Source organism: Pseudorca crassidens, chromosome 2 (assembly GCF_039906515.1).
Source record: "Pseudorca crassidens isolate mPseCra1 chromosome 2, mPseCra1.hap1, whole genome shotgun sequence".
Taxonomy (NCBI): Eukaryota; Metazoa; Chordata; class Mammalia; order Artiodactyla; family Delphinidae; genus Pseudorca; species Pseudorca crassidens.
In genome coordinates, this window is record NC_090297.1 from 115,355,590 (window position 1) to 115,375,437 (window position 19,848).

Below are 19,848 nucleotides of genomic sequence, written 5' to 3' on the forward strand. Positions count from 1 at the left end.
ATAACACCTACCCCAAACCAATAGTGATAAGGACTGCAGTCAGCAATAACTGAGGAAATACCTTGGCTCACGGTTTCCTCTTCTCTAGGACCAGTACCAACAGTTAGCTTCTCTCTTGGAAATTTAAAACCTAGACCCAGAGATCTGCAGACTGGAGGTCACTGGAGCTGGTCACCAGCTGTGGAAGTCCCCAGACTGCCCAGCTTCTTGTGTTCCCAGATTTTCTTGTTCAGCTCTTTCTTTGGAGTTTATGAACTATCCAGTACACTTCAAATAAGTCCCTTGGCTAACATTTGTTTCTGTAACTCACACCTGAATTTTGGCTAAAATAATGAAGGACTCCATCTTAATTGCCTACTCCGCTTCCTAGAACTCAGGCTCACAGAATTCTTCTTTTACAGGTGACTATTGACTAACCCAGGACATCCTTGGAACCCAAAATCAGCACTGATGTTGGCATACTTGGACAAGTTAATATTCATCCTGTCCCCTCTGATACATACGTGCATACACACACACACACACAAACACACACACACACACACGCTCCTGAATTCTCTCCAGGTCCTCTCATCATTCTTTCGCCGGCATCCCTGAGCATGGACTCTGCTCTGCCTTGATGTTTGCTCACAGCTCATCTCTCCACTGCATGCTTGTACATGTACATGAAGGGGCCTCATGCAAACACAGCAATAAATCTGAACTTTAAGAAGGAAACATCTCTCTCCTAAGGGGAATTCACTTCCCTTGCCTTTTCTGGTTAATCTTCTTTCTATTTCCTTTTCCCCAGTAGTTATATTTTCATCACCAGGGGAGTGGGCTTCACTTTTTGGAGGTCAAGGACCCCTTTGATGAAGTCTACAGACATTTCCCACAAATAAATGCACACCATCCCCCTGCGCACACACACACAATTTTGCGTACAACAAAAGTTATTAGATTCCTGATTGAGAACTTCACTCGTAATAGTACTTCTGTGACATTCCACAACCCCATTCACACACGCACCACTAATTCCTACCCTTCTCTACCAATGACTCATCCATGCCTCTGCTGCCGGAGATACTGATAAATTGAACGTGGTTCCTCCCTTCTAGAGTTTATTCTGCTGTAGGAAAAAAAAGCATGCAAAGCATCCTTAACAATTATAGGCAGTTAAACTCATGAGTCATCAGAAGCTTCCCCCTTTAGAACACTTCCCCACGACAAACATTTTAAAATTTCCTAGATTACAGTTTATCTCACACAAGTTACATTTTAAATGCTTTCCTTCAATGAGGAGGCACTCTTGGACCCTGGCTGAGAGCAGGAAACAGCCACGTCTTATCAGCAGCACACTTAGCAAGAATTTCTTAGATGGGTTATTTCCTGGGAAGATTACCACAGTTATTCATCTCATCCTTTTTTTTTTGTTGACAGTTTCAGAAGGTGACATTTTTGACCTTGTTCCCAGATTCTAGGGATGTTGTCAGTTTGAAACCTGCAGCTTCTTATATAGTGACTCTACCTTCTAATCAGAAAAGAGGACTGAAAATGTTGGAGTTTTCTGGGTTGCCTTCTCCAAGCTAAATTAGAGTCTGCTGAGGAGACGAAAAGTTGGAAAAGAGAAGAAAGATGGAATGAAGAAAGACTGGGTGAATGCAGTAGAGAAAGAACCATAAGATCGGAGGCAGGTCAGGGACTGGGCAGAAGAGTCTTGTTTTCTCATTAAAGCCGGTAGCTCACGATTGGCTTCAAGCCCCTAAGACATCTCTTCAGCCCGGTTAGCCTCCTAGCAGATGCATTTACTTCGTTTGATTTCTTGCTTTTCAGTAGAGTCAACATGGTCTAGAGTGGGGTTTCTCAACCTCGGCTCTGTTGACATTTGGGGCCAGAAAAGTCTTTGTTGTCAGCACTGTCCTGTACATTGTAAGATGTCTAGCAGCATCACTGGCCTGTACCCAGTACAGTACCCAGTACATGCCCAGCACCCAGTAGATGCCAGTAACATCTCCCAGTTGTGGCCACCAAAAATGTCCCCAGAGTGGAGGGCAAAGCTGCCCCTGGCTGAGAATCACTCAATAGAGGGCAGTTGCAGAGTCAGATTTAGGTTCCAACTCTAGCTCCATCCCTTACAAGCCTATGACCTTAAAAAAATATATATTTACTTGAGTCTGTTTTCTTGTCCACAAATAATACTTATATTAAAAAGTTGTTTTGAGGGCTTCCCTGGTGGCGCAGTGGTTGAGAGTCCGCCTGCCGATGCAGGGGACACGGGTTCGTGCCCCGGTCCGGGAAGATCCCACGTGCCATGGAGCGGCTAGGCCCGTGAGCCATGGCCGCTGAGCCTGCGCGTCCAGAGCCTGTGCTCCACAACGGGAGAGGCCACAACAGTGAGAGGCCCGCGTACTGCAAAAAAAAAAAAAAAGTTGTTTTGAGAATGGAATGAAACGTGTGAAAACCACACATTATTATTATTAAGTTCCCAACAGGTATTCAATTAGCATTTGTTCCCTCCCCATTCCAGCTTCATTTATTTAACAAATATTTATTGAGAATTTATGCTGTATACTAAGGATACAAGCACAAAACAATTCTTGTCCTCCACAAGGTAACCAACTCTGAGAGAAGACAGATACGCAAACAACTATACTAGACCAAGTGCATTACTAAAGTTTACCAATCTTACAACTCTAGCCCTATGTTTCTTTCTTTCCTTGATAGTTAATGTCTCTCCATAAGCTCACCTTGCATGCCTCCTGGTAGAGGAAGAGGCCTGTGAGTTGGGTCTTAAGAAAATGAATGGTAGTTCATCTGAAGAACAGGAGAAGCACACGTGGCAGAGAGACAGCATGGGCAAAGGCTTAATAGTGCAGTGATTTCGGGAAACTATGTATTATCCCGCGGGCTGGAGTGAGGCTGAGTAGGAGAAACTGGCACAAGATGGAGGATGCTACAGAATTTAGACTTTTTCTCGCAGGTCACACCTGGAGTCCTCTGGGCTGCTTTTATCGGGATGGTGACAAGATCAGTCTGCTTCGGAAAGCATACTCTGGCACCAGTGGGGAGGATAAATGAGAGGTGCAGTAAAGGGTGGGAGAGATGGGAAGCACGAGGACCAGTCAGGAGCCAGATGAGAGATGATGAGGGCCTGAACTGTAGAATGGTGAGATGCCAGCAGGCTCCAGGTACATTACAAGGTAGAGCTGACAGGAATCAGTGACTGATGAGATGGGAAGGCAGGTGGCAAGGGACGAAGAAGTAATAGGAGGTGATTATAAGATCCTAGCTTAGAAAATCAGGTGGATACCGAGGGCATTGAGAAATGACAGGCACCCAGAAACTGCTCCCTTTCTTTTTCGCAGCTGCCTCCATTGACACTGGGCAAAGAAGCTCACTTTCCCCAGTTCCCACTTGACAGATTCATGTACAACTCAATTCAACAAACCTAGGAAAGTATGTGGCACACCTAACAGCTTGATGACATGGGTTACTCCCGTTCATCTTTGCTTGGTTCTGGGAAAGCCCGAGGAAAGTAATATCAATGACTAAGAAATAATCACTATCCCTAGGGAACTCACAGTCTAGCTAGCTCAGACACACAAATGGGAAATTACTGTGCAATGTTATCCACTCTATATAATAGAGGTACTAAATTAGAGAATGTTTCATTAAGGTAATCATTAAACTGAACAGGAGGGACTTCCCTGGTGGTCCAGTGGTCAAGACTCCACACTCCCAATGCAGGGGGCCCAGGTTCGATCCCTGGTCGGGGAAATAGATCCTGCATGATGCAACGAAGATCCCGCATGCGGCAATGAAGATCCCGCAAGCCGCAACTGAGAAGAAGAGCAGAAAAATAAATAAATATCTAACAAATATATATAGCTGAATTAGGAGCTGGTAAGAGAGACAAAGGGATGAGAAGGACGTTTTAGCCAAAGAAACGGCAGATGCAAAGGCATGAAGAGGTGATGTGATTTGGTATAACTGTAGGGTGGGGTGAGGTAGATGAAGCTGGAGATATAGGCCAGAGCCCCAACATGAAAGGTCGTGGGAGCTAAGCTAAAGATGATCAAAAGTATAATCAATCACCTAGTGATTTAAGCAAGGGAGTTTCAAAGAAAGCCCTCAATATTTACTCAGTATAAAGGAAAACAGGTAAGGTAACAAACATCTCAGTACGTAGCGTTAAAAGATAAACCAAAGCATATTAAAACTTTTAAGATTATTTGAGCAAAAATTGATTCGAATTGGGCAGCATCAAACTGGAAGTGGTTAGGAGGGCTCCACCAACAGGAGCTAGGGAAGAGACTTTTATAGGGAAGAGGTAGAAGCAAAGCAAAAATTATTTGATTGGCTATAGCCGTTGCATTATTTAGAAAACCTACTTGGTTGTTCATGACTTGTTGTCCCTAGGTTTCGGTTTCTTAACCTTTGAGAGGTTAAGGCTTTTTTAACCTTTACAAGCTTAGGTTTTGGCTTGCTTATGCAGGCTGCTAAGGTATTGGAACCATCTCGGTCTAATGGCCTCCTTGTTTAATTAGTTTAACACTAGTATGCACCATGTTGTCTGCTAGCTTTGTCAAATGGATGGATTAGTGAAATGCTCCCAATTACTTTATGTATTTGCTCTAGCCATTGTCACACTGAATTATAATCACTTTTCCATCTGTGTCCTCTATTAGACACTGTGAGTTCCTTGAAGCAAGGACTGTTGTCATAATCATCCTCATACCCACAGCCTAGCTGAGTGTCTGGGACAAAGTAAACCCTTAGGAAACGTTTACTAAATGAACGAATGAATGATCTGTTGGAAAACTTTTCCCCAAACTTCCTACCTTCTAGGGTCAGTATCTAAATGACAAGCGTAGTACAGAGAATGGAGTAGTAAATTTTGCTCCAGAAGATATGGGTTCTGGTCCCGTCTCACGTACTAACTCTGACCTTGGGCAGAGTGCATATATTCTAAACCTTAGGCTTCTCATCTGTAAAAATGGATTTAAGACAATCCTCAACATCTCAAAGTAACATGTGAATGTACCTTGTAACACTGCTCAACTTAGTTGTTTATATATATTTCATCTTCCTTACAAATTAACATGTGCTCAAACGTCAGGAAAAACAGGTTGAGCGCAAAGTTATTCTATTACAGGCCAATAAAAATACTAATGTTGATTGTATTTCTCAACTAGCATTCATGTTCTACTGGATACGGTGAATTAGATTCTGGGTGAGCCTTGCTCACTCCAACCAATTATACTCCCCTTCCTGCTGTTCTTTAAACATGCCAAGCTCTTTCCTATCTCACCTTTGCACTGCCTTCCACTCAGTAAGGTATGCTCTTCCCCAGAGAGCTGCATGAATGTCATGTCTTCGTTCTTTCAGGTCTCTGCTCAAATGCCACCTCAAGATGCCGTCCCCAACGGCTTTATCTACAACAGCACCCACACCTCTCCTCACTGCCATCACTACTTCCTTAGCTTACCTTATTTTTCTTTATGGCAATCGCCACAATCATGTGTTTGCTTCTTCTTTGCCTCCCGTGGAAATGTAAGCTCCATGAAGACAGAGTCTTTGCCTCACTCAGAGCTGCATCCACATTGCCCAGAACAATGTCTGCCACATAGAAGATACTCGGGGCCTTTTGTTAAATGATTGACATTTGGTAAACAAATGAAGCCTTTCACTGTGATCACCTGCATCATATGGAATTAAGGAGGACTTGCAAAATATAGAATTAGAATCAGAAGACCTACTCTTTTCTAAGAGTAGGCCTACAAGCTGTGTGGCCTTAGAAAGTCACTTGCTTCTGAGCCTCGATTTTCTTATCTGTAAAATAGGAATAGTAATACCTTCTACTGCCCCATTTTACAAATCACAGGATTGTGGTGGAACTTAATGAGGTCTCATATGGAATTTTATTACATTAATGCTTCTGTCCTTACTGTCAACTCTTCAAGAGCGTGGACCTTTTCTTACTCATCTATTATAGGACTTGGCATAGGCCTGGATTTATAAATAATCACCCAAAGAATAGAGAGCAAAGAAGGTTAAAAATTCCCTTTGTGAAATCACTGAGCTTCAAACATTCATGATCCAAATTATCTTTAAATAGTCACTCTAAGTGTCATTTCATTTTATATGGCAGACATAACAATTAGCAAAGTGTCTGAGCAGCTAGAAATATTCCCATTTAGCCTGGTTTTTTTTTAGGATAATGAATATGAATGCTGTTTTGACGAAATGAATGGTTCCCCTGGATCAGCGCTGAATAAATGCTTGTGCTATTCTGATGACTCTGATCTAGGCAGAGGACATGTGCTTCCATCAACAGAGAACCAACCCTTGAATGACCCCTCAACACAATGGAAAAAAGAAGTGCTGTGTAACTTAGGGGCAAGAGCCAAACCTCCACTGCGTAGAGCCAGCCAATGTATGACAGGAATGCACAAACACAAAATTGTCAAGCCAGAACTAGACATTTAAAAAACCTGTGCATACATTTTCACGTATAACTACTATCTTCTCAGAGAACCAAAGTTTAGAATAAAGTTTATATTAACACAAGGAATAAAGTTTATATTAACAGGTAGTTAAAACAATTATTTAGAAGGGATAAAGGAATAAAGTTTAGAAGGAATAAAGTTTATATTGACAGGTAGTTAAGACAATTATTTTGCATAAATGCAGGTTCTTTTCCTAAATCCTAGTAAATTGGGAGGAAAAGGCTTAAGCCTAAGTTCCAAAATGAGCTCCTTCCTTAAAGGCTTGTAAACAGATATTAAAGCTGGGGAGGTGATAGGGAATGGCTTGTCCTGGGCCAGCATAAGCACTTTGGGTTTATTAACTCATTTAATTCTTACAAACAGTTCTATGAGTATTACATTATCATCCTCATTTCACAGATGGAATACTATTTCATCTAGATAAAAGAATTTTGTTCAAGGTTACACGCTGGGATTTGAACCTAAACTATATGAATCTGTGTTCTCTTATGCTATACTATCAGTATAGGACATGAGTTTTAACTGTATGAATGCACACTGCAGAAGGTACATTGTAGAGCAAGAGAAATTTAACAATAATCATTTGGAAATCATGGTCACATAATTTCCATAGCTTGATTTACAAATAGATGGGCTAACATGTGGTTCAGCAAATCGGCTTCTTAGACCAGGCTATGGAGGGAAAGGGCATTGCAAAGTCAGCAGTAACAAAAAAATTATACAATTTGGTGAGAGGGTTTGATTGTGGGAGGGGGTTATTAAAGGTCTGGAATTATTAAAGAGAAAAGTCTGGGGATGACAGAAACTTGCACAACTGCAAGGGACTGCCCCTCAAGCAAATACGTAAAAGATTAAGGACAAATTGATTGGCAAGACATTTGTTAGAGTGGTGATGAGTTTCATTTATTTTGCCACAATCTTTAATCATTGCAACTGGGCACTTTAGAAGAATCCAAAACCTAATATAGTGGAAAGAGTATGACATTTAGTAAGGCAAAATTTGCTTCAAATTCTAGCCCTGTCACTTATTTGTGCCTTTGAGCCTCTTTGTTCACCTTTGAAATGGAAATACAAATATCAACTCTAAAGTGCTGCTGTGAAAACAAAATGAAACCATATGTGGTGGAATAGGTACCCCAACTCATATAGTCATGAAAAGCCAGAACTTATAATCAAGATTTAAAATCAGTTAATCACCTGTTGTTGGAGGAGAGGGGTAGGTGTTAAGAATCTAAACGTGGGACTTCCCTGGTGGCGCAGTGGTTAAGAATCCGCCTGCCAAATCAGGGGACACGGGTTTGAGCCCTGGTCCGGGAAGATCCCACATGCCATGGAGCAACTAAGCCCGTGCGCCACAACTACTGAGCCTGTGCTCTAGAGCCCGTGAGCCACAACTACTGAGCCCACGTGCCACAACTACTAAAGCCCGTGCGCCTAGAGCCCATGCTCCGCAACAGAGAAGCCACAGCAATGAGAAGCCCGCGCACCGCAATGAATACCGAAAACAGCCAAAAATAAATTAATTTTTTTAAAAAATGAATCTAAACATGGGGAGTTCCCTGGTGGCCTAGTGGTTAGGATTCCGGGCTTTCACTGTCATGGCCAGGGTTCAATCCTTGGCTGGGGAACTGAGATCCCGCAAGCCGTGCGGTGTAGACAAAAAAAAAAAAAAAAAAAGAATCTAAACATATATAATCTTTTATTTGGAAAACTTATTAGGGATGATTACCACCCTGTATTTTCTTAGGAGGGAGACAGAAAGATTTGCACAAAAAAACTGTTTGTTCAACTTTGATGGAAGGTAAATCCCTTTAGTTCTCACTTTGTTCTAAAGATCAGGGAGGGCTTCCCCGGTGGCGCAGTGGTTGAGAGTCCGCCTGTCGATGCAGGGAACACGAGTTCGTGTCCCAGTCCGGGAAGATCCCATATGCCGCAGAGCGGCTGGGCCCGTGCGCCACAACTACTGAGCCTGCGCGTCCGGAGCCCGTGCTCCGCAACGGGAGAGGCCACAGCAGTATACCGCAAAAAAAAAAAAAGATCAGGGAAAGTTCCAAACTTCTTAATCATAGATTATTTATAATCTCTTTCTTTCATGGAATCTTTGAGATCCAAGAATGTCTATTCTTTAAACACAAAATAATTGGAGAGATTTGAAAATGGACAGGATGTTAAAATTATATTAGATAACAATATACTAGTTTTGTAAGAAAAGACTTTTTAGGAGATGCACGCTGATGTATTTAGTGCCGAAGTTCAATGCTGTTTGCAACATTGCATGGTTCAGAAAAAAATTATATATAAATAAATAAAAATTATATAAATAAAGCAAACATGGCAAAATGTTAATTGTTGAACTTAGATAGTAGGCATATGGGTAATGTTTAAAATTGTTCATAGTAGAGCATTAGGGGGAAAAGAAACAAACAAGAGGTTGCGTTTAGGGACTGTCCCATGTGAAATTTTCCATTTTTTCCGTTTCCACTCATTGCATAGATGGTTGAGGTAAGGGTGGTTAGAATAGAAAACAGCTGGAGAAATAACAATATATTCAGCCACAGGTCAACTAACTAAAAGACAAGTCCTACAAAACTTTTGAAACAATGTTATGTCACTTACAGAGTCATTCAGCTATATAAGTCAGTAACTGAAACAACATGGTTTTAACAAAGAGATTAGCCTTTCCAATGGACCTAATCTAGGGACTTTACCTAGGGATATTTAGGGACCACATTTTGAAGACATTAAGGCAAGTACAGAAGAAAATAAGTAATGCAGTCCCTCTGTTTAGAACACAGACCATCTTAAGAACCATGCTTCATATGCTAATAATTAATGCTTATCTGTAAATGGGTATATTGATCTTAAGAGGTGGCATAAGAACAAAAAGAATCATATAGGAAATAAGCCAAAGTGCTATGCAATTTTAAAGTGTTATTACAAGATGAATACAGAAATCAAAGGACTGCAAGTGAAAAGAAGACAAAAAGAGATTTTACAAAACTGGAACACAAAAATAAATGAAAAAAATTAAAAAACCCAAGAGACCAAATAAAATCATTTCTTGAGTTAATTTACTAAATGTCTCACAGCATATAAGCTATAAAATAGTACTCTCTGCATCTTTTTTTTTTTTTTTTTTTTTTGTAGTATGCGGGCCTCTCACTGTTGCGGCCTCTCCCGCTGCGGGGCACAGGCTCCGTACGCGCAGGCTCAGCGGCCATGGCTCACGAGCCCAGCTGCTCCGCAGCATGTAGGATCTTTCTGGACCGGGGCACGAACCCGCATCCCCTGCATCGGCAGGCAGACTCTCAACCACTGCGCCACCAGGGAAGCCCTCTCTGCATCTTTTAAGAAACACCTGCAGTTCTTTGGTAGAGAATTTCTTGGAAGGCAGGATCTGCAGTTCCCTCCAAATATCCCAACAGAACTCCACCGACTTCTAAGAATGTTAAGGGAGTGATCTAAAACATGCAAAATGTTTAACGTCTTATGACGCATTTACAATGTGAACATCTGTGTGATAGAATATTATTCAGCAATTTCAATGTAAGTAGGAAGAGTAAAGCACAACAAAGAATGTTAAAGTAAAAAAATAATAATAATAAGGAAATGAATAAGTAAGTACACTTGTGACTATTAAAAGACTAGTCAGGGGGGCTTCCCTGGTGGCGCAGTGGTTGAGAGTCCGCCTGCCAATGCAGGAGACACGGGTTCGTGCCCCGGTCTGGGAGGATCCCACATGCCGCGCAGTGGCTGCGCCTGTGAGCCATGGCCGCTAAGGCTGCGCGTCCGGAGGCTGTGCTCCACAACGGGAGAGGCCACAACAGTGAGAGGCCCGTGTACTGCAAAAAAAAAAAAAAAAAAAAAAAAAATTAGTCAGGGATACCAAAAAGACAATTATAATGAGATGTTGGAATTCTATTTCTGTTTCCATTTTCCCACTAGTTCTACCAGAAAAATTTTTTTTAAATTACCATTATAAAGGAATGAAGGGAAAAGAACGGTAAGAATGCCTTGGCTGGAAGGCCACTAATGAACAATCACATACAAAGAGCCCTTAAGATAATACCTAAAGTGGGATATGAATAAAGATGTTATAAGCAAGGTCACCGTCCTCAACAATTAATTGTCTCTGCTCTTTTCACCCTAACAGCAATCCATGCAAAGGCACCCATTCATCCCTTCTTTCCAATGGTGGGTCCTAAAAGGTATCCATCTAAGAAGTGCTGCCAGTAATAGCATTCTTAATTGTGACCTGCCTACAGACATCTTATTCTCAGAGGCTTTTTAGGCCTGAACTGACATGAAATATACTACTTCTCTGGAGGTTTTTGTTTTTCTGTTTAACTGTGAAAGAACAATGTTGTTAAATTACTCATCTTTTAATATCAAAATCATAAGGTCACTCACTGCTAATGCATTTTAGAGTGTTAGGGAGTCTCCACCTAGATAGGCTATTTTTTTAAAATTTTTTTTAACTTGCTTGTTTGAAACTCACAAAGCATTTTTTCCTAGAAATATTATAGTAAAAAGGTAAATGGATCTGGCCACCAAAGCCTCATTTCCACAATCTCTCCCTCAATTTCCTGGTCTAAAAGTCTAATGGCTATTAGGATGCTTCTTATGCTTTCCGGGAGCCTCCCATGCAGGCCTCCATTCCTATCACGGAATTTTCACAAGTAAGGTATTTGTAAGCTGGGAAATGCCTTATTAACAATTTAATACTTTACCACCTAAAACCTACTAATCATTTTTACAACACTGATAACATCTGATTAACTTAAACTCTAAGTGAAAAATGTTTTTTAGCAATCTGCAAATTAAAAACAAAGGGATAAAAGCGAGTTCTAAAATGTCCTTACAGTGTGTGACCTCAAACATATAAAGCAAGATGCTATTTTAAAATATGTTGAAAAGTTTAAAGATGGATGAATTTAAATTTAATCCTTTTTGTAAAAAACCAAACAGCAGTCTATTACCACTGGGACTAAGCACTGAAAAACTAAGTTATAAAACAAGTACATGAAACATGACTACAATTTAAATTCTTTGGATTCTTTATCTTCTAAGCCCCCACTTTTAATACAGAATTAACTTTTCCAACCTAAGCACAGCATCATTATTTAACACTTCATATCTAAAAGCTGTACTTTAGGAACATTTTATGAGTTTTCAGTTATCAAGAAAGCTTCAGAACGAAAAAGTGGGAGTTAAAAGATAAAACAGCTTCAGATAGTACAAAAGATAAGACAGCTTCAGAGAGTACCACAATATAAATACTGGCTTAGAATTTTATGTTTTTTGACTTTATGTTTCCTCTATTTTCCACAAAAACCTTTTAGCATCTGATAATTTCATCAGCCCTTCTGTTTTTTTTAATTGCTTTTTAATTTAGCCTAATAATTTTTTTTGGCTGCGTTGGGTCTTCACTGGGCGCAGGCTTTCTCTAGTTGCGGTGCGCGGGCTTCTCATTGCGGTGGCTCCTCTTGTTGTGGAGCACAGGCTCTAGGCGCATGGGCTTCGATAGTTGTGGTTCATGGGCTCTAGAGCGCAGGCTCAGTAGTTGTGGCACACGGGCTTAGTTGCTCCGCGGCATGTGGGATCTTCCCGGACCAGGGCTCGAACCCGTGTCCCCTGCATTGGCAGGCGGATTCTTAACCACTGAGCCACCAGGGAAGCCCCAGCTCTTCTGTATTCAAACTAGTAACCTTTACTTCCCATCATGTCCCAGATAAATGAGTCCTGAGATTTCCTAAAGGGCGGACCTCAGTTACTGAGTCCCCTTTATAAGGCAAATATTCATTTAAATTTGTTGGAATAGGGTTTTATGCTCTAAACCGAAGTTTCACTAGAGTGCTTAGGATGTTCAAAAAAATTCTTTCCAAAGCTCTCTTTGGTCCATTCAGAACAATCAGAATGGAAGTTGCAGAAGAACTGGAGCATCTATCAGTCATATTTGGTTCTGTCTGTCAGGGGTTCCTCCTTGTAATGGGAAATGATTTGAATGAGGATGGAACAGTTGATAAGGAGGAAGAACAAACCAGCTAACCAGATAAACAGAAAGGTGTTCTTTCCTTGAAACTCAAGAACATAAGCAGGAGCCAGCCATAAGGCCTGCCCTATGAACCATAACATCAGGAGAACCACAGCTCTTCTCCAAGGCATTCTCACTAGTGGCATCACAAGAGGCAGGAGGCAGAGGTACCAAAGAAAGTACTGAGAGGTGCAGACTTTGTTAAATGTCACAAAAATAGACGTATGAAGAAAACAACAAAAGGCAAGGTCTCTGTAATAAGCGAAAGACACTGCTGAAAGCAAGATGAATTGTGGCAGGAATGCAGCAATTCCCAGGGTAAAACTCCACTTGCTCTCTGCGGTCAAATACAGCATGTAGAAGTATGGAGAGAAGTTGTGACGGATATCCCGCCTGGTCAGGTGATAAAGGTAGGTGTGCTCCAAAAACTCCCAACCATATTTGTAGTAAAAACCGAAGCTCAGGGCAAAAAACGTGAGTCCAGCAACGGCTACGAAGAGCAGCACAGCCCGATTACACAGCCTCTTCATGAATTCATACAGACGAGCCTGGGAAGAAGACCGGGATTGACGGAGGCCTTCGTCACTGTCGCGTTCCGGAAGCAAGTGGAGTGCTATGGGAAGGATATAGGTCACCGGATACATCTTCAAATGCACGGCGAAACCATAGAATACAGCGGCACACGCGACGAGCCTTTTTTCTATTAGGTACAGGGTCATAAGCACCAGGGAGGAGACGATTGAGTCCGCATTGCCTCGGCTGGACACCGCCATAGGTAGGGGGTTAAGAAGCCAAAAGACACAGTAACCGCAAGCCTGGCGGCGACCCAGCCCCTTAAGAAGCAGTAGCCGGTATACGAGGTAGGCGGTGAGGAGGTCGAAGCTGACGAAGAGGAACTTTCCAAAGAGTTCACTGAGATAGATGTTGGGAGTGAGGAACCACCCCAGCAGCGGAGTGTAACGGTACGTCGCCCTCAGGTAAGGGGAGCGCCCTTCCGTGACGAAACGCGCGGCGTCGGTGAAGACCTGGTAGTCGATGTCTGTATACCTCACGAGCAGGGTCCGGTCCTGGAAGAGCCCATAGAAAACCAGGGCCACTCGGGCAAGGAAGGCCACACCAAATACCCCGGCGGGGGACACCCACAGGTTCAGGAACCACTCTCCCGAGGGCGTGGTCGGGCTCATGATCTGACTGCACCACAGCAGCTCAGTCCCCAGCTCTAAACTGCCTTGGAAGTTCTAACCCTCGCTGCAGTTCCTTGCTTCAGGCTGCCGGCACTACCCGTACCAGCTAGACTGCCAACCGAAACAACTGCGGGACGACAACTTCCGGCAGGAAGGCCCGCCCCCGTCCTGTTTCCGGTCGCACGCAAGGCACTGGGTTCTTAGTGGCCCCAGAGGGAGAATTACCTTCCTTCTGGACAGGCTATCTCGCGTCCTCTCCACCTCCGGAGGGGGCGGGGTTTCCGGTCCGGCGACTTCAGTTTGCCCGGAAGACCGGCGCTGGGAGGTATTTTTACGGAGCCGGGCGAGTGTTACTTGTGGGTGACCCTCTACTTCCCCCGCCTCAACTCCAGTTGATGGAGACTGACCCCTGAAGCGGAACCAGCTTCGAGCTTCATCCCTCAGGCCTGGGCCGGTGACCCGAGAGTGAAAAAAAATAGGAGTGAAGGAAAAATAAACCTGTGATGGTTTCTCATGCTTTACCTCGCCAGCTCGTGGGTAATACCGGGGGGTTTGTGGACTCCGGGGGGGGGGGGCCGAGCTAGGATGAATTGAAGGGGGCCCAGAGTGTGTGCGATATTTGGGGCATACTTGTATTTTGAAATTATTCGTTGTTTATCTAAATTTCAATTTAACTGGGCATCCTGTATTTTATCCCGCAAACCTTGATGGAGGGATGGGAAGGGAGAACAGGAAGCTTCGTAGGGTTCCTAAACTATATCACGCCGTCATGCCTCAGTGTCATTGTACTTGCTCTTCTTTCTGTCAACGTTACCTTCCCCTCCGCAGTCACTACGTAACCCTTCAGGCCTCGGCTCAAGTCTTAACTCCTAAAAGTATATCCTGGCTCTCAGCTCACTTTTTCATCATGCACTGCGATATAGATGCCTTTCCGCTAACTGAGGGTAAACGAACAGAGGCCGAAGGGCTCTAAGCTCTAGAAAATCACTCACACAGAAGCCCCTGCCCTTCTATGTAAATATAGAGTCCTGTCCATTGACTGCCCTCCCATTGCTCCAAAATTCCCTTTTGGAATGACCATCCCTATATTATAGCATTTGTCAGTGATAACTTTTTTGTTTCATTTTCCTAGTTTTCTGTCAGGGCATTTTGAGTTCTTTGAGAACAGAGATTATCTTGTTTTCTGTACCTCAGTATATAACACATTACCAGACACAGGAGGCATTCTGTACAAGTTGAATTAATTTTTGAGGTTCCTCTTACCAGGATACCTCGGGAGTGGCATCTTTGGGGTGCTCCCAACTCCCAGTCCTTTCCTCTCTCAAATATCCTTTATCTATTTCAAGTTCTTCCCCCTTCACCCATCCCACTCCAACCATACTCCCATGAATTTCTCACCAAGGACTCTAACCCATTAGCTCTTTCCCTTCTGTGAGCACTTATTGAACTTACAGTCTGCAATTCAGAATTTCATAATTTATTTTAGATTGTATTCATAAGCCTTTCAATGAGATTGTAGGGTTTTTGAGGTTAGGGGTTATATCTTATCCTTAATTTTTAAAAATTACTCATAATTTATTGCAGTCTTAGGCACATGGTACATGTTCAGTAACTACTGACTTACTTGATTTTACAGATTGATCCTGCTTCCTAGGGGACGTCTTCTAAACTAGCATCTACTAGAGTAGATGACTCCATCCAGTCTGAACATGCAGCTCCCAGGACTACCCTCCATTCATCCATCGTACAATTTACATTCATCCTTTGTATGAACCAAGTTAATCTCACACATTCCATATTCATATTCTGATATCTCTTTGTCTTTATCTGTACCTTGGTAAATGCCTTATGTTGATAATTACTTTTAACCATTTTTTTTGCAGTACAGTAGCCATATATACAGTGGCAACACATCATCATTCAAATAATGATGATTTTTTTTTTAAATGCTATTCTCACATTTAGAAATCAAATCTTAAAGATTCATGAAAGCTATAGTTTTTTTTTTTTAATTATTTTATTTATTTATTTATGGCTGTGTTGGGTCTTTGTTGTGCACAGGCTTTCTCTAGTTGTGGCGAGCAGGGGCTACTCTTCATTGTGGTGCGCAGGCTTCTCACTGCGGTGGCTTCTCTTGTTGCAGAGCAGGGGCTCTAGGCACGAGGGCTTCAGTAGTTGTGGCTCGCAGGCTCTAGAGCGCAGGCTCAGTAGTTGTGGCGCACGGGCTTAGTTGCTCCATGGCATGTGGGATCTTCCAGGACCAGGGCTCAAACCCAGGTCCCCTGCGTTAGCAGGCGGATTCTTAACCACTGCGCCACCAGGGAAGTCCATGATGATGATTTCTAATAGCCAGCTTTGTTGAGAACTTATTTGCAGTGTGTCAGTCACTGTGCTAAATACTTAACCATGTAAGGTAGATATTCCCACCTTCACAAATGAAATCAAGGCTTATGGAGATTAAGTAATTTTCCGAAGTCACATAGTCAACTAGTGGCAGAGCTGGAACTCAAAAGCAGGTCTCTCTGGCCCAGAGTATTCTTAACTTCTATGTGGCTAACCTGCAAATAAAATGTTGATGATGAATCTAATTTCCCTCCCTGCCTCCTCTCATTGATCTCTTGTTTGAATCTTTCTGATATTTTCTGTCACTGTGATTCTATATATTTATTCTTTTCTTCTGCCAGTGATAGATAAGTGAGGGTTAGTCCCAGAAGGTAGAGAATATGGGAGGTAGATGTCAGAGGATTAATTAAGTGAGGGTTCCTCTGGTTGGGTTGGTTTAGGTAGTATGACAGAAAGGCCTCAGCTAATTTGTCCCTATAGAGCCTAAGTAAATTGGTGAGAGGCACCAAATTTGGGCAAATAAGGAAACAGTAAGCAACTAATCAAAACAAACGAAGCTTGGATCAAAATGAGATGTAGATAGTGTTTGTGGGACTGAAGAGGGGACGGGAGTCCAGTAAAATTAACTGGACGTGGTGTGCCAACTACTGTTACTATTTCTAGGCGAGACAGAAGTATCACGGGGTCTAAGGACGCCATATTGAGCTTTTTGCATTGGGTGTAGGGGTTCTGTTTTCTCACTTCTCCCTGAAAGGGCTGCATTTTTTCAAATGCTCAACTGCTCATTACCTCTTGAATTATTACTTACAGCCCTTCCTCATTCTCCCTTTCACTGTCTGTCTCTAGGTTTCCATTCTTTTAGAGCCCGTGGCTAGGGAAGGCACACACATGCATACCTCATCCCTAGCATCCTTAGCCAGGACCTTGGCCTTGGTCACTATGCCGTATATGCTGTCATTACCTTTTTAGATCCATTCGCCATCTCTTCTGCCCTGTTCTGTGCATCATCACGCAGTCTCGCTTGCCCTCTGGCTTCTCATTAGAACAAGCCAGTGGCAGGCACTAGCAGATCTTCGGCAGTGGCTGAGTTCCTCTACCTAAGGCCAAGGCTCCTGCTAAAGCTGTAGCCATCTCCCTTCAGAAACTCTCACCAGGTTTCAATGACGGTCCCTTCAGCTTTAATACCGGTAAAGGCTTCCTGCCGTTGCAAGTCCCTGGGTGCTTCACAAGCCCTTGTTGGTGTATTGACCCTGCCCACACCTTTGTAAATACTCCCTTCATTAAGTCCTGTCCAGTTAGCCCTTTGAGTGTACCATCTGCTTCCTGCTGGCACTGTAATTCAATCACCTTCTTTTTTCTTTTTCTAGATCTTGCTTATATTTCCTGCTTTGTAATTTCTTTTGAATCTATCCCTAATTCTTTTTGGGCTCAGCATCCTGCACCTTAGTCCAGACTTCAACAACTCAATTTGATAACAGTATTGACACCTGTACTCAACTAGGATCTGTGGCAATTACCTTTCCCCTAAGGTTTTGCAAGTCTCTTAACTGGTTTAGTGTCTCATGTCTCTCAGTTCTACTGCCAGATTGTTATTCATAAACTACTATAATTAGATGCTTTCCTTTCTCAAACATCTTCAATAGCTCCCAAGCCTGTGGAAAAAAATAATAATTTAGACTGACATTTAATCCCTCCATGACCCTGCCTTTTCAACCTGTTCACCTAGAAAGCCCTCTGTTCTAGGTTTTTTCAATTTAATTTTTATTTTATATTGGGGTATAGTTGATTTACAGTGTTGTGTTAGTTTCAGATGTACAGCAAAGTAGTTCAGTTATACATATACATGGATCCATTCTTTTTCAGATTGTTGTCCCATATAGGTTATTACAGAATATTGAGAGAGTTCCCTGTGCTATACAGTAGGTCCTTGTTGATTATATTCTAATATAATGGTTAGATGGTTAATCTCTTAAATATGCCTTTTGCTTTCTTACTGTGGTACTTTTGCCTGTGCTGTCCCACCTACAAAGAATCCTATTTCTCATCACTTATTTGTATACTGTTTGTCTCTCAATGCTAGGCTCAAACCTGAACTCTCTGGACTCTTCCTAAATCTTAACTAGTGGAAATGATCTCTCCCCAAAAACGTTGGTGTTTATTGTCTGTTCTATTTTTTTAAACAGTTAATTTTGTCATGCCTTATGAAATATGTTGTCTAAATCTTTTACGGTTATTTAACCAATATACCACCTCCACTGCATACTACCTGTGTGAACTGTAGGGAAATTCCTTCCCTCTCTATTTTCTTCCTTTCCTTCCTTCTACATTTATTGAGCATCATACATGCAGGTGCTGTGCTAAGTGCCCAGCTGTACTGGTGACCCAACACTGACAGGAATCCCAGTTACAGTTACATGGCACTTAAACTCTAGTGAGTGAGGCAGACATTAGTCAAATAAATTCGCAAGTAATATAAACTTGCATCTGTGACAGGTGTAATGAAAGAGGGGTACATGATGCAATCACAGCTTTTAACAGGGTTTGGTCTGAGATGGGCATACTGAGAGTTAACTTGGGAGTTGGCAGGCAGTACAGAGAGCTCCCCAGAAGGAATAGCAGGTATAAAGCCAAAAAAAACCTGTATGTACCTTGCTGGCGTGTGTCATGTCTTCTGTTTCTTTGTCACTTGAATGGTACATTTCATGTAATAGGAACTCAGTTGATTTTTCTTGAATCCTGTGTCAAATGTGTTCTAACCAGACCTCTTAGATTGATACCATCCCTTGCCTAGTGCCTATCCCTGGGGAATGTTTTCCACAGAGATCTCACTGTTTAGAACATGTTGTTAATGGCATATCTGGCCCTAATGTATGCTACTTGTTATTTTATCTTATTTTCTTCACAAGTTGGCAAGTTTCTTCATATGTTATGGGACTCTATATTTCACATATCTTATATATCTCTCATGTCCTATGACTCATCCCTAAAAAACAGTGTTTCCCAAATGTTGTAGATAAGTATTTACTGATGATGGTAAGAGACCCAATTTTCTCCCTCTGTCCTTTCATTTCTGGGGAACAAGAGTCAGTGACCATAGGGGTCTGTTACTTCAATTCAGGGCTGGATATTGATAGCCAGGCCTTTTTCAGGCTATTGATAGATAAGAGTAGAAGAGAAACCCACTTCTTTGAGAACTGGGCCAGGAAATGCCCAGTGATTAAATGAATAGGCATATAGAGGCTTGAGGATATATAAAGAACGACCTGCACTGTAGTGTGGCAGGGAAGTTGGGTGCATGATCACTGGCTGAAAGGGACAGTGCCTTGGTTCCAAAGCAACTTGACTTTCCTGGATTAACCTGAGCCAATTTTCAGATGTCTAGGTCTTAACTTTTTTTGTAATCCTTTAAAAACTGAGTTTAAAAGGTATTTGCTACAGGACTCTGAAGTTAATGGGGGGCGGTGTGAGAAGGGAGTTGGGGGAATGCATGATAGCACCAAAGGGGAAAGGCCTGGCTGTGTGGTCAGAAGCTCTTCCAGCACAGCTCAGTTCCACCCTCCTTTCCCAAAGGTAGGTCAGTGAGTTCAGGCCTTAGTAACAGGATTAGTTTTGTTTTGTTTTGTTTTGAACTTTTTTTTTTATTATTTTTTTTCTTTGGCTGTGTTGGATCTTCGTTGCTGCGCGAGGGCTTTCTCTAGTTGCGGCAAGCGGGGGCTGCTCTTCATAGCGGTGCGCGGGCTTCTCATTGCGGTGGCTTCTCTTGTTGCGGAGCACGGGCTCTAGGCACGCGGGCTTCAGT

At 42.4% G+C, this 19,848-nt stretch overlaps 2 protein-coding genes across 2 annotated transcripts in view; one reads left to right on the forward strand and one right to left on the reverse strand.

The window, feature by feature from the left end:
• Window positions 1-7,365: 7,365 nt before the first annotated feature.
• On the reverse strand, window positions 7,366-13,951 carry PIGM (phosphatidylinositol glycan anchor biosynthesis class M). The gene has a single exon (XM_067728319.1). The coding sequence runs from the start codon at window positions 13,704-13,706 to the stop codon at window positions 12,435-12,437; it is 1,272 nt and encodes a 423-aa protein (XP_067584420.1). The 5' UTR covers window positions 13,707-13,951; the 3' UTR covers window positions 7,366-12,434.
• The window catches only part of KCNJ9 (potassium inwardly rectifying channel subfamily J member 9), a 55,723-nt gene continuing 49,199 nt past the window's right edge, over window positions 13,325-19,848 (forward strand). Inside the window, exon 1 of the mRNA XM_067728321.1 lies at window positions 13,325-13,499. The gene's annotated coding sequence lies outside the window, so the exon portion shown is untranslated. The remainder of the gene's footprint in view (window positions 13,500-19,848) is intronic.

Bases quoted from the DNA above. Each gene is read 5' to 3' on its own strand.
- PIGM (XM_067728319.1), bottom strand. From the start codon at position 13,706: ATGAGCCCGACCACGCCCTCGGGAGAGTGGTTCCTGAACCTGTGGGTG.